General features: G+C 40.4%; 1 protein-coding gene across 1 annotated transcript in view; it reads right to left on the minus strand.

Annotated features, from left to right (window-relative positions):
- Nucleotides 1–2,481: 2,481 nt before the first annotated feature.
- The window catches only part of MED27 (mediator complex subunit 27), a 93,726-nt gene continuing 70,923 nt past the window's right edge, over nucleotides 2,482–25,284 (minus strand). The window contains exons 5-8 of the mRNA XM_084494033.1: nucleotides 21,245–21,352; nucleotides 14,233–14,274; nucleotides 5,561–5,638; nucleotides 2,482–2,990 (exon numbers count right to left, since the gene is read on the minus strand). Coding sequence (XP_084350159.1) covers nucleotides 2,856–2,990; nucleotides 5,561–5,638; nucleotides 14,233–14,274; nucleotides 21,245–21,352 — 363 coding nt within the window. The 3' untranslated portion in view covers nucleotides 2,482–2,855. The remainder of the gene's footprint in view (nucleotides 2,991–5,560; nucleotides 5,639–14,232; nucleotides 14,275–21,244; nucleotides 21,353–25,284) is intronic.

The raw sequence follows: 25,284 nt of genomic DNA on the forward strand, positions 1-25,284 counted from the left end.
TGCAACAAACTCCAATGAAAAAACTAAAATGTAAGTTGCTCATCACGTAACTCAACTGCTTTTTGCTTCCCGTCCCTTTTAACCAAGAGTGGGAAATATTAGTGTCCAGTACCGAAGCTGCAGAGCTGGGGAAGAACAGCAACGTGCTGTACTGTGAAAAGGGCTTTCCAGTTCAAACCCATCTCCCAGCTTCTATTCCTTGCATTCAAAACTCGAAGAGAGCTTTTGCTTGGCTTGGAAACTGGCATCTCAATCAGGCACTCACCACCAAGCATTCCAAGTTCCAGGACAATGAGCAGAGACAAGCACGTACCGCATCCAAACTGCTGAAATTTAGAAGCTTATATTAATTTAGATGGTTAAATTCCACTCCCTGAAACGGAAATATTCCAACCTGTTGCACTTCAAAAGATTACAGGGATAGGAAGTGCTGTTCCTTCTCAAGGCGTGCGATGGGAGCAGACTCCCTCCAACTGCAGTTTCTGAGGGGAAGAAACACAAACAGGTTTGAGTCGCGTTTCTGTAAGACAATTATCTTTGTACTTGGGTACCTACAGTGATTTTTATGACTCTCCATCAGACTTGCCAATTACAGGTTTAAAATTTCAGGCTCAATTAACACGGTCTGCCTGATGCTGTTTTCTAAAACTAATTATCTCCAAGTGCCAATAGCCGATTCCATATATAATACTTCTGTGAACTTTGGAATTTGCTTTCTACACCATTATTTAAGTATAAACAAAATGGAGCAGACAGCAGTGCCTAAAGCAGGTTGGATACCACATTATGACCTTTTTATTAACGAAAGAAATGCTTACACTGTCAGAAACCCAGGCCTTCTAATTAGTACAGTAGCGGGACACAGGGCTGCTTATTTACAAGGCTCTCTCTCATCCAAGATGCACACGTTGTTCTGTCTTGGGTGATCTTTGTACCCAGAAGGCTGCTTGGGTCAAATAGCAGCACAAGTTTTCATTAGGTAGTTCAGCTGCAGCTGGATTTAAAAAGCCATTATCTCCCTCCTGGGGCAACTTCTCTTTGGTGCCTGGAGGGGGGAGTTTAAAAAAAAGAATCGAATGTCACCTACCAACATCCTCAAACAAATATACGCTCATTGTTCATACACAGTGTTGTGCCTCCACAGGAAGTCATAAACATGTATTCTCTTTCAAGTACCTCTGTCTTTAATAACAGCCAGTCTCGCCCGAGTCCTGCAGCTAGGAAGCTGAAACTCCTGCACCACTCAGTCCGCACGACAAGAAGCTGTCTGTGGAAGCTCGGTCCTTTGTGTTAGCAGCAAACACAGCTCAGCCAGCACCATACAGGTACAGGGTGATGCTCAATTTTCTTCACTTTTCAGGTTCCACAGCTATTAAATGCATTGTCTCGTGAATGCTGTTGGTTCAAATAAAATGAGATGAGTGCTTTGAGGTCTCTGAACACCCGATTTCACTCCGCTACAAACAAAGGGATGCCTCCCCTTCCTGTTCTTCCCCCTCAGCCCCCTTTCAGACAACGTGGTTAACTTTACGCAACATTCATTGCTAAAATGAAATCAAACCTTGCCACCACTAAAGCCTCTGATAGGGATATCTGTTCTTTCTGCACCAGAAGCTTTTCACACAAGCAGAAGGCACCTGAAAATCCTCCTGCAGCACTACACTTCATTCTCAACTTATTTTAAAAATCAGCCAGGTGACAATGCGTCACCTCTTTACTGGCTCCCCAAAGCAAGCTTAACACTAAAACCTTCGTGGCTTGTAAAGGAAAGGAGGGTGCACCAGCGGGAAGGACAGGTGGCACAGCCAAATTAGCTATCAAGAGGTGACAGATGAAACAGAGTTCTCAAGAAAATACCAAAGAAGACACTGAAACCACAACAGTCCCAGGCCAGCAAACGTTCAGCCAGGACAGGACCAGAGACTTTCTGGTCTATGGGTGATGGAAAATTGGCTGGGGTTCGTAGCAGATGAACACTTCCACCCATTCCAAGTGGAACGATGGCTGGGTGGGCTCTTACCCTTCAGTGGCACGTTGCATGCAAGTTTTAAATCATTTAGGAAACATGTCATACATATCTGTGCTGAAGGGCTGAGTTATTTTCCTACTTTCAGTTCTAAAACAGGACAAATGAATTATACACAGTGTCACTGCTCATCACACATTTCTAACCACTTAATACATGCAAATTTTGTTAACATTTTTCCTTACAATTTTAGTAAAGGGAAACATCTGTTCCCCCCCGCCTCAGAAAGTACATTGCATCTTCCAAGCTGCCACATGCCTTTGAAATTCCATGTTTAATCAACACCATCATCTCATCCAGAAAAAGACCAGCACAGATAAGCAGCCTTGCAACAACAACAAAACCCTATCATATCAGCATGCATGTTTAAATGTTTCCAGTTTGTCTTCAGCTTTGAAAACTTCACACCAGACCCAAGGATTCTGCTAATCAAATAATGAAATAAATAGCACAAGTTCTGGAATACAAAATTTATTTCAAGCTTACAAAAGATTTCAACATCGTAAATTCTGTTTCAAAACACGAACTGTACATGGATATTTTCCTTAACATTTAGGATAAAGATCATTACTATCAGATCTCCACAGATTCATTTCAGCTGAGAAGCATCAAGAAATCACATATAGATCTTTACCATCTTCTCCAAAATACATCAGACTCACATCTGCCTTGCTGTGTGAGGACTTTTAAATAGTAAAATGTATTAGTGCAACCCCAGTATTTAGTACAGGATGAAAGGGCCAGAAATAGAACCAGCAATTAAACCAGCAGCTCTCTTTCCAGCCATGACATAGTTCTCTCCCCACATGCCAACTGCTGGGCTGTGCTACTATTGCCTGCAAGTGTCATGAAAGGCTTCAAGTGTTCGGAAATCCCTCCACGTGGGCGGCAGGCCATCCTGCAGAAACTTCCCGCAGCGCTGGCACGGAGCCTGGAACAGCTTTATGTAACTTCTTAACCAGGTCTAAAAGGAAAAAGGGAGAGAAATTAAGAAAACTGGATGTGGACATTCCCCTATGTCATCATTCTTGTCAAGCAGTGATCCCAAGGACAGAGAAAGTACTTTGGCAAGGCCCCAGTGAGGTACACAGTGATTTTATAAACAGAAATATGCAGAAGATTACAAGGTCACCATATAGCTGAATTCTCACTTATTAAATATTTTGCCTTTTTAGGCACTTAAGCGAATTTGCTAACAGCAATTCACACACTCTGAGCAGGAGGTTTTTGCAGCTAGAGTATCTTTGCAGAAGGCAAATGTTCTCCTGCTCCTCATATTTCTACTGGAATTTAATTGTTCTTGATGGGTACCTTCTTCAACTGAATATTGGTTTGTCTCTTCCTATGAGCATCTATCACACCCCCACTGCAAACGTTCTGCAACAGTCTGAACTCTTAATAGCTGAAGATACAAGCACTTTCACAGCAAGCTAACTAACTTCCTCCCTAATGCAATTTTGAAATCAATACTCACTGGTCATAAAAATACTCAATGATTTTAAATCTGATTATGCTGATATATATATATATATATTCAGTGATATAAATATATACACAGAAAAAGGCAACTGCTGAACTACAAACAGCAAGTACAGGTGTTCTAGGTAAAGCTCTTGCCTCTCAAGTGTTTTTTCCCATTGTCATACATAACAATAAGCATTACATAACTCAATTCCAAACTCAAGGAGATACGCAACTAAAAAATACCTAGACCAGCAGATTTATACTGTGAAGGATGCACATGAATCTTGTCATTTAAAGTCCTATTGAATTACATCGATAAGAGAAAATTGTTCCCTGAAGAAGAGGTCAGCTGAGTTTATTGAAACAAATCCTTCCATCTTCATCAGAGCCTTCTCTATAGCAACCAAACCTTTGGCCGTCAATAACTCTCCTCCAGAAGAACTGGATCTTCCATGGGTTTAGCAGTAAATATGGGGACAAGGGCAACAGAACACTACAAGTAAATTGCTGTTATTTACTTCAGCTTGGATGGACTCTGCTTGCACAACAGAGAGATCGAATTTTCTGAACTGCGACACAAAAATAGGTAAATGAAGTTGAATTGTGCGCTTAAGACATCTGTTGAAAGAAAAAAAAAAAATTCTTCTCCATTGCCATTGGAAAATCAGGGCTTCACTACATCCTGTCATGTGGATTGCTCAACTGACAGCTGAAAGGACTAATTTATTGACACTTTGGTTGTACATCTGGTTTTGCTTTGTTAAAATTTTTAGTACTGTTTTATCAAATCAATAAGGCAGGCTCATGGCTTAAACAAACGTGCTACCCATTCTATTAAACATTAATTTTCAGACACATGTTGGAACATGAATTTGACCAGTAAGAGTTGTTTTCACCTTTCAAAACCCATTTTAAGATGCACTCTAAGAGAAAAGACTTTCGTGATCTCTCATCTTCGTGGCCTTTTTATTAAATAAACAAAGAAACAAGCACAGCAGGTAAGCGAATCTGACCTGAAATCACACATTGGAAATGAAAGACATAAAAGAACCGATGCTATCTTACACACCTACAGATTGTGAATGGCAAAATTAGATGTTTGTTTTTACAAAGTCTCAATTACATTGCTCCAAGTGAAGGGGTAATGTAATAGCTGAACTAAAAAGTCTGAAGAGCAGAAAAAGTCTCTCCTCAAAGCCTCCTTTGCAGTGGAGACTGCAGTGGAGAGAACAGCAACAGCGTTAGTTGCCAAAATTCTGAAGGAATTCCAAATCATAAACCCTTGTTCTCACCCTCTAACAGGACTGCTTGTACACAAGTTTATTTCACAAATAAAAACCTAAATACAAGCAGAATTAAAGTGATAAACTTAAAACTGCATGTGAAAGTAGAGTAGTTTTCATTAATTTTATTCAGTAAGGAAAGAGTGGAGTACCTCAGTGAGCATTTCCTCAATTCCAAAAACCACCTGCTGCAACACTGAGTAAGTCGTTGCAATTCCTTATGGAACTAGGTTTGGGCTGAAGGTGGATGCAGCAAAATAGTCTCTTCCTGACGATGTTCCTGCCTCTGCCTCCCCACTCACCCAGTAACTCTCCCCACAAGCCATACTGGCACACTGACAGGCAGGCTGGCTCAGCTGGAATACACTAAATGGGAGTTTGCTCTTATTGAGGAGCTTGCATTGAAGCTGACTTCTCACGTCCAGAAATTGACTCCTCGCACAGCAAGAGCAGTGTGAAAGAGCTGGTCCATAACAAAGAGTTTGTCTAAGAAGTTTTTTTTCTGCTATCTTTAGAGATGACCCAGAGTAGCTTTGTAAATAGGAACCACTGAGCAAATACTGAGAGCTATGATAAGAGTAACTGTATAAAGCACAACCTTCACAATTACCCCATGGTATTGAGATTTTTCATCCTTGTCCAGGTATGAGATAAAGAATTACAGTCAATCTCTACTGTCTAGCTTACTTAAACAGCTGAAATTATAAATGCATCACAAGTGCCTCGTGCCATTCACTGCCAGCAAGCTGCAGCCTGTTTGGCAGTATGTTTCTTCAACCACACTTACCATGAAAGACCTGACTACCACGTCGGGCATCTGAGGCAGCTGGTAGTGCAGCAGAGCAGTGGTCGCGTGATCCGTCACCTGTACCAGACAAAAGGAGAAGAGACCTTATTTATTCTGCATTGCTGACAAATTAAGTGCTAATGTGAAGAAAAAGCAGCATAAATTCCACGGGGAGGCAGCAAACCAGGGACTGACTACGTGACTGTGAAGACATTCTTAGAGTAATTTTGGGTAGCTTTCTCCAGCTAGCTTCCATTCCTGCAGCCAACTTCATACAAGAATCAGCTAAAGCAATCTAGATAACTAACTTCATATGCACACAGCAAGATCAGAACACCTGTGGAAATTCAAAAACATGACAAAACCTAATAGTGTCTCTATTGCTGCTAAAAGGACAGACTTGTCAAGAAGAGAACCTGTTCCATGTTAAAAGCATCTATTCATCTAACTTACAAATGCCTATAGCATAAGAGCAGAACCTATACCTTTGTGATTGAAATCCCACGTATTCTGTGAAATCATAAACAAGCAAAGTCACTAAACACACAGTATCAGTGGAAAGCACTTTGCTTTTCTATGTTCTCATTTTTCACTTCAACAATATTGCTTCAACATATGTTGAACTGCTCAACAAAACAACAACAAAAAAATGACAATAATGAAGCTAAATTAGATAGTTCTGGCAGAGGTCAAGACTTCCGAAAAAAAAAAAAAAGTTTTGGGGTTGGACTTCTTTATTGGAGGGGAAAAAAAAAAGGAAAAGAGAAGAGAAAAAAGAAAAGGATGAGGAAAACAAAGTAAAATAACCTCACTTGAAACTGCATTTTAATGAAAGAGTGAGGATACTCCTCTTCAATTTCATGAGAACACTTGAAAGATTTAAATCTTGTAGTTCTATTTCAGGTTGCTTACGCTGAACAAATAGGAATCGAGCTCTCATTTCCTCTGAAAACAGGAATCAATTAATATGATTATGGCTCATAACTACTTGCATTAGTAAAAGATTCCTGATAGAAAGCTTTTTAATCTACCAGACAGAGCCGTAACAAGATCTTACATCTGGGAATTACAGCTAGACAGAATACAAATAAAATGTAAATTTGTAACTACAATAATAATTAAAAAAAAAAAAATCAGTAGAACTAACCAATTGTTCAATAGTTTGGTTTTTCCTTTTTTTTTTTTTTTTTTTTAAATCACTACCATTTACTAATGATTCTGAAGGGGGGCAGTTTCTGAACAGCTCTGATATAAATTCACCAGCAGTGCCCAGCCTGCCAGCTGTACTTTTAGAGCTTCCCAAAATATTATCACACTCAACAGCTTGCTTCTTCACAGAAGTTACCAGCTTCAGGCAGAAATTATTGGCAAAATTCTTTGGGCTGCACCTACAAAGATCTCAGACAACACAACCCCAGTAGCTCTTTCTCATGTCGTAACTTGTAAATCTATTTATGGTCCTCATCAGTAATTAATAAAGAGACGAGGTGTTCTTCTCAGGTGTTGTCGTTCTATTTTCCAGGGCACGTCTGCATAGTACAGTAAATTCTGAGTAAGAAAGTGTGAATTGAAATTACATTTGCTGTTCCCAAGTAACTCCACTTGTTCCTAATTTGTATTTAGTCTAATTCAGCAAAGTGAATTGTGCTGAAGCGCTGAAAATTTCATTGTAGAGAGGCTCACGCATGAATCTATTCAGGGAGGTGAATCTGTAAAAGATATATTCCTGAAAATCCCCATACAGACAGGCTCTAACCATACAAACTTCCTCCGCGGAACACGAGATGAACACAGTCTATCCTGCAGTTTTAAGTTACACTGCAATTTTAGAAACAGATTCTGCTCCCCAGCATTCACACACACGCCTCACTCCTAAGGCAGCTCCAGCAAGTGCAAGGACAGCTGATTCTGGCATTTGCAAGGTAAAACTTCTGGGAAAACGTTCACAAAATGGACCTCAACCTGCTGAAGCTCTTTATATGCCAAACACACACACACACACAAACCCAGAAATAACACGATTAACTACATTAATAGTACAGCGTAACACAAACCAGTCATTTCTTTCAAACATCTCATGTGGTGTTTAGAAACGACTGTAATCCAAGTCCTACTAGTTATGTGATTTTTTTTTTCTTTTAAGATGCTGTTTTTATAGGATAACACCAGACATGTCAAAGAATAGAAAGTTCTGAGGATATTTATGAGCAGCCGCTCTCCTTCTGCTCTATTTCTACTTCTAACAAACTGTATTTTTTTTCCCCTGAACAACAAAGTTGTTTTCTCTTGGCATTGAAGATGTGGAAAGTTGCTAAAAAAAAATACTGTTATTAACAAATTTAAACGGAATGGCCACTTTGGCAATGTTGCACATATGCTGTTCCCATTGTAATGTAAAGCTAATGAGATTCCACAGGGAGATAAAAGCCACACCAGCATTGCTAGAACACTAATCATGTTTTCTGAACAAAAAGGAGGCGATTTCTACCATAAGCAACTGCTTATACAGTGCTTCTGAAACGGATCAAAGTGGGTGTCAAATCCGAGGAAGAGGAGTAGGGAAACGAACCCCCCCCCAGTGAAAGCAGCACACAACGTGATGGCAAAGAGAAGAGAAAAGAGAAGTGACAAAACTGGACAGTGCTTGGCAGGGAAGGAAGAATTAAAACCTCTGTCCCCCAAGATTACAGAGATGATGAGAGAAAGCATAAGTCGTCCAACATTTTTTTTTTAAATAATAAAATAATTCTTTAAAAAAAAAAAAAAAATCGATCCTGAGTTCTAGTAATGAGAATATGATTTCACACCAAAGCAAAGCAAAACAAACTGCATACGCGCCAGCTCAGTTAAGGGACACATTTTTTCTTCCAGCCAAGCTGTAATCACAAACGAATTTATTCTGGGTGTAGGATGACATCTTGTGCATTTCAGGACTTTATTTTATTAACCTCACTTTCATTGCTATATCCTACCTACTGCTATCTAAACTATCAGTCACTTTTTAATTCTACCTCTCTCTATAGAGGAGCATATTCAGAAAAGTACAAATTGATTAGGATAGCTGTTGCTCTGGACCTTGAAATAGATTTTCAAGTGATGCTGCAGAAAAACTCAATATCTCACAATTCATATATTGAAAAGCACCTGACATTTTTGCTAAATGAAAAAAAAAAAAAAGAAAAAAGGCAATCTACTGAAGCCACAATTTTGCTAAATAAAATAGCTGTTGCTTAACTAAGCATGCTCCCACTGTCAGATGGAGGAAAAAACTTCATTTACAAGAAAAAAAAATTCGGTCTTCACCTCTAAACAAACCTAAGCTGTTTTGGGCTGTATGAAGTGGTTCTGCTTTAGCGAGGCACAGTCTTGCTTTCAGTTGGAACAAGGAATTGTTCTTTCCTAATAGTCAGGAGATATTTTTCTCATTTTTGTTACCAAGCCGATTAGAATCGTGCATTCCTTAAGCCCATCTCTACTCCCTCATCTAGAGGGAATACAAAGCAGGCTGATACCCAATCTTATTGTGACTTCGTTCAAACGCCATCTCCCCTGCTCGCCCCCCCTGCACTTGCTGCGAGATGCTCCCCGTGGAGGTGGCGGTGGTGAAGCCGCGTGCTCCTGCCCTGCTCGTGCAGCCGGCTGCTGGGCTTGCTCGCTCCCCAGGTTATAAATAGCTCGGGAGAGCAGCACACAGCAGTGGGCAGCAAGCGAAATCCCCGTTATTTGTCTCAACCGAGCCCACGCCAGACGTTTCTATAGCATTTCCCTGCCCGCTTGCTAGCGGAGCTGTGCTGCAACGAGCTGTCCAAAAATGGCATTATTGGGCCTTGACAAATGCTGTTAGTCATACATCTCCAACGGGGAAAATTCATTCAAGAATATCCTACAATTCACAGGCTGGGAAAGCTGAACAAGTGCTTCCTCTAATTGCCTTAAGAGGCACAAAATCAAGGACCTGGGGTACGGCATTTCTCCTCCGTAGATTAGGCGAGTTCCACAGACGTATGAAGCTAGAGCTGGCCAAAAAACTAAAACAGAAAAGTAAGAATCACATCATCACATGGCTAAACTAAAGAAGCTGTCTCTGTTCTAATACTTTCTCATTGCTATTGGCTCTGCTTTTGCAAGAGGAGGTGCAAAACTTCCTCTAAGAGGCACAACTTTCCTCGCAACTTACTTATTGGTTTATTTCCTCCAGTACCGCATTGAGGACTCAATCTAACATAAAGGGATTCTCTAAATCCCCAGAAAGTTTTTTTTTAATTTTTTTTGTAAACCCTGCTAGGTTCATGACCTTAACGTCAGCCTATGGCAATGAGTTCTAGGGGATAATCAGAGCACTAAAAGAATAAAAAAACATACTATTTTATTACTGTTTAGACCTTTTATACCGTGGAAAACTGCACAAGTGCCTTTGTTCATTTCCAAGGATTCCCATTATTCAATCTTCTCTCCAGGAACACGTTTTAGTCTCTCTGGAGGGAATCAGGAGAGCACAAAACCCACTCAGTGCCTCGGAGGCACTCTGGAAGGATGATAAATGGTCCCTCCACAAACAAGCACTGAAGAACGCCACAAAAATCCTCTACACACCTTTCCCCGCTCCTAATTCAGTAAAACACTACCAGGCTTTTCTGAAGCATTGGATTTCTTAGCTGTTTTCAGAGCTCCCAGTGTTTAAGTTTTTATTTTGCTTGTTCTGCTTATTTGGACTGGAGCAGAGATGATTTTTTTTCCACCTAAGCAGGTCTTTGAACAAAGCCAAACTGCTACCATGCGAAGGAGCAGTCCCACAGGTGACCCTGGACCAGCCCATCTCCTCTCCTTGAGCAGACGTATCAATAGCCCGATAGCTGTCTCATGCATGCATTCATCCCGCATGTGATTTTATTCTGAGATTATTGACAAGAATACATCTTCATACATTACAATACTTATATGCCCTTGCAGTGGTGGAAATTGTGCTCTGAGTTTGGGATTGCACGTCTCACAAAGAGCTGGGGAGGCACAAAACTGCTCAAAGTTTAGGTTAAAACGTGACTCGGGAAGAGGAGTGTCAGTCCAAACAGAGAGCAGTTGGTGGCACGCTAAAAATGAGAAACCACTTAGGTGAAATTAAGAAAGGGACTCGAGATCAGCAAGAAACAGACGTATGTATATGACTCAAGCAGCCCAACTGATCGTACTGCATAGCAAGAAACACTGTGCTGCTCTTCCTGAGCAGCTTGACAAACTGAACAATTAATGCTTGACTCCGTTTCCCCAGTTACACAGCTTTGATCCATTCAGAGCAGTTCCACTATTCTACATTTATTTTTTTTTTGAATGCAAATTCACAAGTAGTGCACCTTTCTCCACACTCCATATATATATATATTTAAGCTTTCTGCACAATGACTGGAATCGTGCAGTCCTCACAAACATTTTTCCTCCCACTAAGATTTAAGCCCCCCAAATGCTTCCCAATTTCCTATTTGTTCCTCCTCTTGTGCCAGTGGACCAAGACACGCAAGGTGCTAAAATAAGGAGGTTTAAGATGAAAACAGTTGCTATTCCTGCAGAGTTTAAATGTCAGACAAACATGGCAGTCTGAAAACCTTTTCATTGCTCCTTGTGCTTTTGCCCTTTCAGCCTCCCCTCTCTTATTTCTCAGCTCCATTCTCTGAATCTAACCCTGCTGGTGGATTCAATAGCTACGAAGCTTACTCACCCCGCGACCAGACTCAAGAAGACTCCAGGGAACGTGGAAAATGACCGTATGCTAACAGTAATGGGCCCTCTGGGAGCTGTCCCCCATCAAATTATACACGCCCGGGTATCCTGACTAATAAGGAGCGAGAGAAAAGGCTTGCTGACACAGCCAACGTTTGCAAACAAAAGTCAGGACAAATTTAGCATCGTTTGACAGGGTTGGATTGAAGATCAGAGGTCTCTAGTCCTTAACCTAGAAAGTCATCCTGCAGCCCTGGGAGATTTTGACAGGCTTGCAGCTACCACAGACAGGTATCTTGTGAGCTCCAGATGTTGTTGCATTATCATTGAAGACAGAGTTTGAGAACTTGGTGTGGCTTTTAAAGAGAAACGTCCCTGCCCTTCAGAGCGATGATTGATTTTGCAGCATTTAAAGGCGGTGGAGCTGAAAGGGCTGCCCGGGCTCCTCGGTGGCAAGAGCAACTCATCCATATCCTTCCTTCTGGGCACAGCGCTTCCACGTAGCATTATCCACAAAGCCGTACTGCTGACTGGCACCAGAAAAACAGCTCAGGAATGTTTAGCTATACTCTGATACAGCTACTGATGATTTTTAGTGGCATGAAAACATTTGTTCTGAAGATCCGTCAGTACTACAATGCTAACAGAATATAAGATTTTCTCTGTTTTAACCATTTCCTCTATTTTGCTACGGCTAAACTGCTACTCCAGGGCTGTATAAATGGACACAAGTGCCGCTTCAGAGGATAAAGAGAAAATCAAATGAAACCCAACACCACAGAGAGGAACTTACTATGCTGGACCACAGCGTTTTCTGTTTGAAAACTTGTCTTCAGTCCTAGCTTTAACTTATTTAACTATCAGCTCAATAGTGCCGAATCTATTGATTAGAAAGTACCATCACCTTGCATTTTTATCCCATTTTTCATGCGAGGATCTGAGAGCACAGTGCAACTAATTCAGCACTAGCTCCTGTGAAGTCAGCAAGTATTACCCCAACTGAAGGGATGCAGAAATCCGATCCGAAGAGAGGTGAAGTTGCCCAAGGTAACACAATGACAGAGCCGGGAACACAAGCTGTAAAAGCACAGGCAGCTCCTGCACCTGTTAAAGGCAACCTTTTCTCCTGCAGTTTCTTTTCTTTTTTTTCAGGGGGGTGATGGAAATATTAATGTATTTGGTATTATTTAGCAAGAGAGAACTGGAAAACAGGAACTTGTACTCAGGTCACCTTATTTTAGAGAATTAGGAACAGAACAGCCACTTATTTTATATACTTAGAGATGTGTACACAGACCATAATTAAAATGCATCTTCGCTTGATATATTTTTAAGTTGCCATCCAAAGCATTTTATTGAAATTAGTGTTTTAAATACAACTAGAGAATAAATTCATATGTATCCAAAAAGCAGCCACACAGGCAGCAGTAACAGAAGCATTTCACATTTTCTTACTGACCTCTCTCAGTTTTGATCTGAAGACCCTTGCCTGGAGCTGAAGAAGAAATTATTACTCTATGTACTTATGCTCCCTGAGTCCTTAACTTGGGCTCCTAAGCAAACCTGTACATTTACTCTACACTTATTTTTTGTATGGACAAAGTTATGCAATCAAAACCTTCAAGATTTATTATCACTTATCTCAAATCCAAGTTATTCAAAACTAAAACATCCAGGAAGACAATCTTAAACCCAAATGAAGCTATAACCTAAAACACACATGGGGAAATTGAGATGATGCACTTAATTACAGAGTCTTAAATTTATTCTATTGCAAAAATTACTTAAAAGCATACCGATAAACAATTTACTAAGATTTACGCTGTTTTACTTCCCTCTGGATTACCCTACTTGACAAAATATTTTTGAGGAGCGAGAAAAAAAAAAAAAAAAGAATATTTAATCCACTAATCTCTGGAGTAAAGAATCAACTACAGCAAAATTCTGCTTTAATGCTAGGCAGAGAGGAAGAGCAACCACCTTCCCCAAAAGCTGTCCTTTGATCTCTAGCACGCTAATACCATAGGTCAAACATCTTCACTTCTGACTGAATCTGAAGTCTTGGGAGAAAGATGCACAAATGCAGTCAATATACCATACTTTTGACCCCTGCTTTTATGCCCTTTAGAGTCCCTGACCCATATTTGTTACATAAACTACAAAAGTAGATGAAAGGAAGCCAGCGCGCTGACTGGAGACTCAGGAGCCTTGAACTGTGGCTTGAAGGTAAGGAAATTGGAATTTAACCCCGGATCAATCTGAACTTACAGCATTCTGACAAGAGGCCTTCAAAGAGAAATCTTCTCCTACCTGCCTGGAAAATAGCAAGATACAGATCTATCCAAAAAACATCTTTGCCTTCTTAGTAATTTCATATTTATTGCTCCTACTCTCAGTCTTTCCTTACTAAAGAGAATGCTGTTCCATAAAGTAAGTCATTCCTTTTGCTTAAACCACCATGAGAAGAGAAATAGCCAAAACAGCACAGTGTAAAAAATTTACAAACTTGTTTTGGAATGTGAGTTTACAAATTTATTAAAATCAAGTCCCCAGGAGAGAGGGGTAACTACAGAGAATGAAAGCAAAAAAATAAAATTCAAAACAACCCGATCCTCCCACTCCACAGAAGATTTAAACTGAAAAGGAGTACTTGAAAAATTCACCTGAAATTTTCAAGTTACAGAAGTAAAGTCTCCAACTTCCTATTCCAAGCCACGGGCTGAATTGTGATGGGAAATAAATCCAAACGAAACAACAGCAGAAGTGGTCTCCTTGTTTCCTGCTTGCCGTTTTCCATGATTACCGATTACAGTCTCTTATTTGCAAGTTATGATAAGAGTTATAGAACAAACGACAACGGAATAAATTCTGAATTCTTTTCCATAAGGCCCTAGATATTTAAAATAAACTCCACCTGCCTTCTATATGCATTATATAGAGAGAGGTGACGAGGGACTTACCTTCTGAAAAACCTGATAGTTGGATTTGGACCATATGTCAAGCTATAATAGGAGAAAAAGAAAAAGAGTTACATATTACCACATGCAATTACTGAGGAAAAAATATTTAAGTAGCTGTTCAAATTCAAAGAGAGGGCAAGGAGAGTTATGGAGCCTTATTTCTCAGTTCACTAGTTTGACCCATCATCTTTACCCGTTGCAATCTGAGAAATAATTACAAGATTTCATTTGTTTTGCAACAAAAAAAATGAACACAGTTCACCACAGTTTCATTAAAAAAAAATCTCTATATACACAAGACCTGATGAATTACTGTGCTCTCTTTAAAAACAGGAAAATCTTCATCTGTCTGGGGCCGTGGCTAATCTATGCAAATAATCATCAGTTTCAGTTTGTTTCTAAAATGAGGGCATTTTTATCAAGTTGATGCTTGTCTTGTGTCTGAATAAGTGATTCAGTTACAAATGACACAAAGAACATTTAGCTGCATTAAACCAAAGCACCGGTCTACTGGGGCTAAATAAAACATCCCTTAGGAAACCGCATTTACATTTGCAGACAAAAATCACACTAACAGAGATTTAAGACTGCAAATAACTGCACACATCCATGGCTTAAATGCGTGCTCAACTGCATATGAACTCAAAGAACAAAATTGTAATAAATGTTATTGACCCCAGAAACCAGAAGGTAAGGCTGCTCTTGTTAAACAACCAAAGGGATCACACTTTACAAAAATTCAGCTGATGTGCTAGTGCTCTTTTAGCCCAGCCTTGTGGAGGATCTTGTACGCTGTCAAAGAAAAGCAGGGGGAGGAAACAAGAATTTCCTTCAATCCCTGACTTGCAAATCACTTTTGTCTGCAGATTCCACTATACTCAACATTTTCGCGTGCACAAAACTTCCCCCAGGAAAGGTGTTTGCTACAGCATTAACCTTAGGAACCTTAACCTAGATGAAAGAAAAATTGAGTTCATTTATGAAGCAGGTACAGCTCCTCTAGGATTGGATTATGCTGTTTGACACATGCTTTCCCACAAGGGGAACAGTCGTATCTCCCTCTCATGGTCCGCCACTTGGAAGAATACAAACCAGAAATAATAAATTTGTTTGAAGATGCACAAGAGGTCCAAATATTACGTGCAAAAAGTACAACCACATAAACCTGACAAAGCTGACCAAAAACTAATTTGTTCTTTTACCATTCATGATTGGGAAATACATCTTTGTAATGTGGCGATCTGAAACACCCATCTTTAAAAAAAAAAAATAAAGTCCAAGAACAGTACCACTAAGAGAGAGGCATGGAAAATGACAGGCTTCATTCATTGCTGCTGGGTTACTTCCAAAGCACAGAAAACCCTCTCTGGACCACACGACATGTTCCCAATTGCAAATTCATCTTTAATCATTGAGAAATACACACATGTAGTGGTTCTAGCTTTCTTGGAGAAACACACTTAAATACATATGTAAAACCTGCATTTACAATTAATGGAATGACAGAATAACATATTACATTTCCATCTGCTGTATTTAAATTTTTGTATTTAAATTTGTATTAAATATAAATAAGAGAAATCAAGCTAACTGTAAAACTCTGAGAATAAATAGGGTATGGTATGTTCCGCTAAGTTTACACCTTAAAAGAAATTGATTTAAAAGAAGAGACACTTTGTTGGACTCATCTCCTTTACAATAAAGTGCAGCTAATTATTTTAATTCCAATTTTTGACAGTGAGCATAAGTGCTAGCTGAAATTACAACTCTTCTAAAAGGCACAAAGGTTAGAGCCTGAAATGAAAGAAATGAGTGAAATACACTAGAGGGAGAAGGATGGTGAACCCAAGTAATTAATTCACACAGCTAAAAAGGTTGAGAACGCTGGAAGATCCCACTCCTTTAAGAGTATCAGTGTTACGTGGCTCCCTTCTGAATACTGGTACAGAAGTGACTCTCGAGTCCCCAGACCTCAGTCTGGACAGGAGGTAATGTTAAAGACTTTAAACATCACTTCGGTGTAGATGTTTCATGGCTTAGTACCACTGACCTTGCCGTGAGACAAAAGGCAGCTGATTGTCTCGATGCCTTTTCCAGGCTAGCTGAAGACAGAAGTACCCTAAGGCATGTACCTTCAGCACTCTGCATTTACTTTACATTTACTGCCTCTTAAGGTGGGTTCAAGAACCTGCCTGAATACCAACACCACTCATACTCCGGGTCCCACAGCCAGGACTTGGACCCTGAGCTTGATTTACAGTTGTAATGCACCTATGCCTATAGGGAAGGCAGCATCTTGTTTCCCTATTACAAAAATCTACATTTGCAAACAAAAAAAAATTAACGCAGATATTTTTTAAACTGTTTTCATGTAATTTCAGGCTTGCTTTAACTGCAGACAGAGTTGCTATAATTGGAATGTATATATGGTTTTGCTAATCTCTAGTGATCAAACCAAGTGTGTGATCCTCTCCAGTTAGACTCAAGACCAAAAAAAAAGGAAAAAAAAAGAAAAAGGCCACTTCAGATGCTGCATTAAGATGAGCCCAACAGGTTCTGAATGTTCATTAGTTGACAAGGAGACTGAAAAGCTGAGAAAGTAATGAATAGGCATGAGTAATGAATAGTTCTTATAGGCGTGATGTTATCCAAGTTTAAAGAAAGAAAAAAAAGAGCCACAAGCCCTCTCCCCAAACCACATGCAGACATCCTAAATGACTGCCCACCTTTTCCCCTGAAACAGAGGATTAAGGCAGAGGCGGATTAAAGAATGCATCGTTACAGGTCTATTATTCTTCAACTTTTCACTTTCAATCAAGACACACATTTGTAACTAAAAAACTGCTGAAAGCACAATTTCAGGGCATCCTCTGCATGTGAATTAAACTGGGGCTTTCTTTCCCAGCGCCCCACTCTCCCCACCCACCCCCAGCATAAGTAACAAGAGGCCATTTTCTGAAGGTCGTCTGAACGATTTCAAAGGCGATAACAAATCAGAATGTTCCCTGCATCTAATATCAAACAGGTCCGGTGCCAACACTTATTAGAGAAATCGGATTCAGCCCCCCCTTCACCCAAACACACACACATCCAGCTTTGAAGTGGAAAGAATGTGGGGATCAGAAATTACCCGAGAGACAGCTCTGGCTGTCTTTGAAGCTTTCCTTTGATACTACTATTTCTTTTCCTCTCTTACGCTAGGAGGCTAAAAGCTGCCTTTTCTTATTGATATGGGGTAATTAATGAAGCCATAGCATTAACATAACCCAAGTTCCTTAACGTGATAATTCAACAGAGACACTTCTGTTTCTTCAATCTAACGGATGCAAAAATAGGAATTTGGCTAGACAGTGAAGTTAGGTACTCACTCCGAATACACCCCGTCACGGTGGTTCTTGGGATAGGGATCCAAAGAAAAGCAGGGAATTATCATGCCAAAAAAAAACCCAATGCATTTTTCTTTTTATTGGCAGATGAGGGATACTAACAGATCAGCTGACGATCTGCCTGCTGTGCAAGAGTGAGCCGCATAGCTTCATTTATTCAGGAATCAGGACTTCAGTAATTAATTACTATCCACGGTTAAATTCCATGGCACAATGAGTATGTCAAAGTTTGAAATTAAGGGTGGCACACTGCCACTGCTGAAGCTACAGGGCTAATTAAAATGCATCAGTATGTGGTGGATGCAACGGGTTAGTAGGGTAAGCAAGGAAGCCTGCAGAACAGTCAGCGTGCAGAGCCGACTACATGACAGAGGCTGCCAGATCTCACCTATTGTTTTTGCAAAGTGTCACCAAAATTGTCTAAGTTATGCAGCTGGCAACCTGGCAAAGACATATTCTGCAGGGTTTGTGAATAATTCACGAGAGAAGTATATGAAGCACTTAAGAAACACCCTGATGCTTTGTCTGTATAAGCAGAGCTTGAAAATAAAATACCAGAATACAGAATCTTGTTTTACTCGTTGCAAGCTTAACACTGCCTTTTATTTTTTCACCTTTGTTTTAAAAATTATGTAAATCTCAAAGAGAGAGTAACCAATTTAACTAGACTTCAGTACTGCAGAAACCATGTGAAGCCTCCACATAAGTACCTGTCAGCACAGACAGCACAACGCACGAGTACAGCACAACCTAAAGCACCCTGGATAATGCAACGTCAGCTAGCTGTGCCTCAGGATGCCACCATGAGCAGTTCCCCAACTACCAGAAGCTCCCACGTTTTAATTCAATTTGCCTACCTAATGCACCAGAGGCCATCAATATCTCTGCTATTTGGACTCCTCTTTCCCTTCTCTTCCCAGCAAAGCAAAATTAGCTAAAATGGCTGTATTTTCAGAGATAAATGATGACCTCCCTAGCTCACAAGCACACAGATGGCCTCTTCTGTGCTTCGCAGCGCTTTTCTCACTTATTGTTTGTGATCATTGCGTCTCCCAGTGATGGCCATTTCTTCTTTGGTTGAATATTGCTGAATATACAGCACTGCCCCAAGCCCCGCTTCACTCTGAGAAATCCTCCCAGTGAATTTCACCCTTCTTACCAATGGACCTTTGGACTTGTGGACTTAGGGGATTACTCAAAAGACCGTCATTAAGTTAAGTGTAGAGAAGTACAATGATGCTATGACTTACTCCAGTGTCCCTTCTTCAACGTGGCTTACAGGAAAGACTGGAGATTCAGAATTGCCATATTGTACGATGCCTCCTAGTTAATCTCATTTCTGCTGTTTACAACTATTAAATGCTCCCTAGAAATACATAAGCAAACCCCCAAATCAGCAATTAGTGTATAACTGCTCCCAGGAAAAACAATCCTCTCCTATTGTGATGCTGACAGCTCTCTGTATTTTTATTATTTAAAGCAGATACTTGCTGATCTCCTTTTTCATATCCTTCTGTCTCTCTCTCTCAATGCTACTGCTTCCTCCCCAACATCAGGCTGGGAACAGAGAAGCTAGAGTAGTGTGGTGAAGCCTCACAGGAGTACTTTCCCAGCAGCATCTGTTGTGACAGAGAAGGAATTGGAATGGACTATGTTTGCAATTGACTGTAATCGCTCATTCCCAGCAGGCACAATAAAGTAAAGCAAATCATTGCAAGAGCACAATCTTATTCTTATACTCCAATTACCAGTGTAGTTAATTAGCGGAAAAAAGGGAGCCCACTGTTTGTCAATATGTGTTCCAGTTGGCAAAACTAGCAAGCTACGCATTTATTCACTCTTCCAAGCCAAATTTACTCATGATTTAAGTGGCTGCAGCTCCAGATCTACTTAAGTCAGAAGAAATGTTCCTATTTATACCTAAAACGCAGACCTTCAGGTTTGCTAAAGCCTTGAGACGGCCCAGTGGAATAGCAAACTGCCACTGAACAGACACAGCTTCACTCAGCCTCTGGGGAGCAGTCACGTAGCCTAGCGTTGGACACTGAAAGCTGAATCGGTAGAAAACAGCCTCTCTGCAGCCTGGCTTAAAGCAAGAAAACAAGCCAGATGTTAGCACGGATGCTCAGGAGAAGCTAAGTGCTCCCCGGTGACAACAGACAAAGGTTAGTGCCCTGTGCCCAAAGTTAGCCTTGGTGAGCACTGCTCTCGAATGACGGCAGAGAAAAGGTGTACAGCTCTCCTGAGAGTTAACCTTGAGCTGAACAGAAGCCTAACGCCAGATGCTGAGTTTTGCAAAGGAACTCTTTTACTCAGCTTTTCAGCATATATAGCATTATTATATTTCAAGGGAGCTTCGAAGGAAACTGGATTCATCAGAGAAAAGGAGCACATCCAAATGAAATGTGACACGGGAATCCATCAAGCACTGTCAGTGCTTTTTAGGCAGACTATCATTTCACTTCTGAACAGAACTTTGGGTAGAGGGGCTGGTGCTGTAACTCTGCATTTCTATGCTAATGCACAGGGAGCGTGCTGCAACTGCTGCTGCAAAACGGTATTTAAACCTGTATATTTGAATAATGCAAATCAAAACCAGGCAATTTTAATTTTACTACTTCCTAGGTCAATCCCCTGCCCTTCGAGTGAGGATCTCTCATCTGGGAAACACAGCTGTGCTATATTCTTCAGTAGATCAGCTCCTGGCCTTTTCTGGGGAACAGAGATTCAGACTCAGAGCTGCTGAACTCTGGGTCAGTACATAACGTGCGTCTGTGTGCTAAAACACAGTTATCACTTCTGAAAGGAAAAAAAGTCTCACCTCATTATAACATGGCCTATGGGTGCCAAGTACTCATCTTGATATAATGAACTTTGTATTTTAATAGGCTTCATAATCAGAAAAGAAAGCTCCAGAGAGAAAATGTGCAACATGGAGGCGTTTAGTACTGTTACTGGCAAAGAAGCGTCCTGGCGGATGTCTCCGTAAGAGACTATTCCACCCTGAAAAGAGAAACAAACTGAGCTGAAGGCCGTCAGGTCCCATTAACATCTTCTGATGCGCTAAAGAGAGCCATATGGAGCGTGTGCAGTCAGAAGAAATTTGTGGGTTCAAGCAGGGCGAATTGTTCATGAAACAAAACACTTGTGGAAACAGGCAACGCTTGCTTTTAACAGCTGCTGCTCAAGATGAGCTATTACTGACAAGCAAACTGAGGACTACCTACCAATGATTCTCATAGCTGAGCTTATCAACTTGAACATAAAGCTAGCCCAAGATTTCCCAATGGCTCTCAAAAGAGGATTCTGAACCTTGGGCTATTGATGTGTTGGTACACTGGAAAAATGTTTTCTCAGTAGACACTATTAATGAGGCAACTGGGGTCTAAGGTGATATATTAGAAATTCAAGCAAGGGCATCAGAGCTTAGAAAAAAGTCAGACATTTGGGTATGAAAAAATCCAAGCAGAGCATGATAAATTTAAACCTGAGCACTTTGCAAAACATCCGCAAAGTCTTTTGACAGTTTTATGTTTCTAGCACACTTGTGATGGGTTTCCTTTTCTCTGTCATTTAAATACCAAGTAAAAATAAAATTTAACGTTGCTGGACGTACAATAACCTACCTTGCCATCTTCGGTGTAGACGTTTTCATTGTAGCCTTTTACTATTGTCCGGTCAATGAAGAGGCTCCGCATCACCACTATCACTTTTAGCACTTTTCCTAAGGTAACCTGTCAAGAACAAGAGAAGGACAAAAACAAGCTGAAGGAGAGCTAATGGTGTCTGACTTCACAAGACCATCAAGTTAACAGCTTAAGTTGATGCAATTTCGGTTTTCAATATTTTATAGAGAGAACAAAATAAAAGATCTAAAAACACTGTGCACATTATGAGGAAGAGAGACGATAAAGTGCAGAACAAACATTCATTTGCAACCAAAAATGTATGAATTCACAGAATTCCCTTGTGTAGACATGACACTGCCAAGAAACTCTCTCCATTTTATTAACAACACAACTCAATAACTTGTCAAAAACAATGAGAAAATGTGATTAGTTTCAATGTATTTTATATTCTCCAATGTAAGTCCATTTAGAAAAAAACAAGTTTGAAAGAAGAATCAGACTCTCCTAATGCTAGCTTTTAAAGGAATGCCACTAGCTAAATGTAAAACACTTTAGGTCTGATAAAAATGTAAAATTAGTTCCCAGAAAACTGAGTGGGACAGGGGCAATTGCAGCTACAATAGTAAAAATCTTACATTTTCAAAGGTTTAATTTTTTTCTCCAGAAGTGGCAAAATGCAAAGAATATAGCTAGTATCATGGAAAACATGTGATCTGTCAGTATATAACAGAAATAAGCCTGAATTATAGTATTGACAAAAATACAATAATGACGGCATTTTAATCTAAAAATCAATTTACAATTCAAAGATGAACCTGCACTTCAATATTGTTAAGATGTGTCTAATAAGAATTTTGTCTTTGTGTTTTGCTACACAGACATTATTACAGAGTTTTCACTTACCCTCAAAAGCACAAAACTAAGATCAGAAAAATATTTAAGCTTATTTTAATGTTTCCCATCTAGCACTGGCCCGTTTTCTACTGTCCATGTTCAATTTTTTCCATCCAGTTTACATTAACACATGAGGTAACAATCATCTTTTTCCTGCTAACCTCAGCAGACACATCCACGCCCCAAGAAATCACTCAATCTGCATCTTTATCGATTTGTCGCGTGTTTTTCCCTTTTAATTTCTGCTAATGACTCCTACCTCCCGCCTTCAACAGGAGTAACCTCAACCCGATGCTGACTACATCTAACGAGCAAATCAGCTCTGATGTGCCGAGGTGCTTTTCCCCAAAGCAAGAGGATGGGAAATTTGGTACAAAGACCCCAGGAGCAAGTGGAGGCAGGGGAAACGGTGCTAGGAAGGGGGTGAGAACACAGGACTTTGCAGAACAGCTACCCAAGCCACTGTAAATATTGCTTTTCCACCTTGATGAACTATATAGCAGGACAGGGTTACAGATCCTGAAAAGAAAAGCTGACATCCCTTTGGTACGGGATGTGGAGAAAGCAGCTCCAGGGCAGAAGACTAAGCAACAGGCAAAAACGAGCTGACAGAAACAGACAGGACATGGAAAGGAGAAAGGGAAAAGAAGTCAGCGTCAGACTTCAAGAAGACAGGCTGCTAGGCATGATTTTGCAAGAACATGAAGAAGAAAAGCAGGTCAGAAGAACTGGTAAATTTTTGAAGAAAGATGTTACAGGCTGAAGTAGGGTAACTGGCACCAAGGCCTGAGCTAAGCCGACAGCATGGAGAGTTTACTCTGATCCCTTTCTTCTTGCAGACGGGGATTTTACGAACACGTAGGAACTACCTGTGGTTCTCAGGCAACCCTATCATGCTATCAAGTGCTGTGAAGTTAGATCTAAATGTAGAATCTTGCTGGGATACTCTACAATAAGACCTAGCTGGCCCGCAAGTCAAGGAAAGGAGCAGACTTATTTCGGCACCTACCACTGCATCAACTAAGTTAAAAATACGAAGTTGTGACCCAGATGTGCCTTATCTATAATGCTGATCATCTGCCGGAATCAGAAAGACAGTTTTGTTATAACGGCGTGATTAATTAGGTGTAGGATGAGGAAATGGCGACACTTTGAAAAAAAAGTTGTCAGCACATCTAGAGTTAACATTTTTTTTCCCTCTACCTTAGTAAGCCTGGCAGCTCTCTAGGATATATCCCTACTGAGAGAACTGACTCTGGGCAATCATACACAGTAAAATTAAAAGGAGGAAAAAAAAAAAAAAAAAGACATTTTAAACAAAAAAAGAAATTTTCTTAATGAGGAGCAAAAAGGCAGTCCTAAAAAATCCAGACCCAGCTTTATATGTAATATTTTCTATTTTCATTGCCTTCACACACTTCAGTGGATGCTCATTTTTTTCCTCTTCCTTTACGTTTTGCATTTATGATATCTCACATTGCTGCCAGGCAGGGAAAAAAAAATATTGGATGAAGTTGCTCTGAAGCCTGTGTGGGATGTTCCTGAAAATCCTCAGCATTAGTAGTCACACGTAACAAACCGAAGAGTCCCATGCTTGGCACTCCAGCTTGCTTGAATATACTTACTGCTGGCCTCAAACCTCCCCAACAAGACTTACCTGCACAAATCCTTTCCAAATGCTCCTGTATTAGCTCATTGCCTTTTTACATGTCATCTGTTTCCACATCTTCCTGTGATTCCCTTTTGGTAAGTGTCACAGGTACCCAGCTCCCAGCTCCCAGCCATCACACAGCAATGAGAGGTCCAATTCTGCAAATGGTCTGGGACAACTGGGGATCCCCCAACTTGTTTGAATGGCAAATAAGCAGGGTTACGTTGCCTTCCCCTGTCCCTCACATCTGGAGGGAGCAGTGTGAAACCATCCTTCTATGTCCACTTAAAATGTGGGCTCCCTGAGGAAGGCACCGGGTTGGAATCACTACTTACACAATGGTTTGTACTACGGGGTCCTGCGCTGGGAGTAGGGGCACCCAGACATCGTGGTATTACAAACAACAGAATACTTTGCAACTTCAACCAGGTCAGCACCAGGCTGTGTGAATGAGCTCTGGTATTAGCAGACCTAATTAGCATTGAATTAGCAGTCTGGTATTGAAATAAAAAACCTCTCTGTTTTATGTTGCTGCTGTGTCGGCATGGGGGTTGTACAGATTTTATAGTGGCTGGGAGATGAAGACTTTCAGACAAACGTTGCAGGACTGTATCAAAAGGAGTATTAGTACGTGAGTTAAGTCTGCCAGAAAAAGCAATTTTGAAAAAGCAAGCATCGCTCAGAGAAATTAGAGTTCATCAATTTAACAGCACTGAAAGAACGAGGCAAGTAGTACAGAGAACGAACACTGGCACTGGCCTGGAGGATGCAGTCAGACATTGAAGCCAAAAGGATGCTCCACAGCTTTCCTCTGGGTAAAGCACGTTCTGTGCCTACAGTAAACGAGGTACCTTTTGTCTTTTCCTCTGATAATCGAGGCTCGTAACTGTTTTGAGGACTCAACACTTTTGTTCATCTCGAACCATCTTTTACACATCACGTTTTCCAGCAAACAATTTTCTTTCAGTGCCTGCTGAACACGGCTAACCACAGTCTGTGTTCAAAACAGATCTACGTATGGAATATAATTTACAACTTCAGTCATACAACTGTGTCCCTATGGATCACCTGAAAGAAGGCAATAAAAAACTAATGGCTCTGATAAAAAAGTAATCGGATAGTTTGACTCTGAGCTCCCGTAGTGCAGGTCTCTGCTTCTGGGGGTCAAGGCTCACCCAACTGATCCCTTCTTAATGGGCACTAAAATGCCCCTGCACTTCCACAGATACCAACTGCAAGGAGCTTCTTTCATTATACAGAAAAGATACCTTTCAATTGTGACAAAAAGGCAACAATTTCCTTTCTAAGCCAACTTTTCCCCATTAAATTTCAACTTCTCCTGTCGATACCCTGTTAAGACAGCACTTGGCTTTTTAATATTTCGCCTGTAGGATATATGCCAACATGTCCTTGATGTAGAAAATTTTAATTCAAATCAATACGTGTACAAGGTCACTTTAAAATTCAATTAATATGAATGAAAAAATATGCC

This window comes from Aythya ferina, assembly GCF_964211825.1.
Source record: "Aythya ferina genome assembly, chromosome: 20".
Taxonomy (NCBI): domain Eukaryota; kingdom Metazoa; phylum Chordata; class Aves; order Anseriformes; family Anatidae; genus Aythya; species Aythya ferina.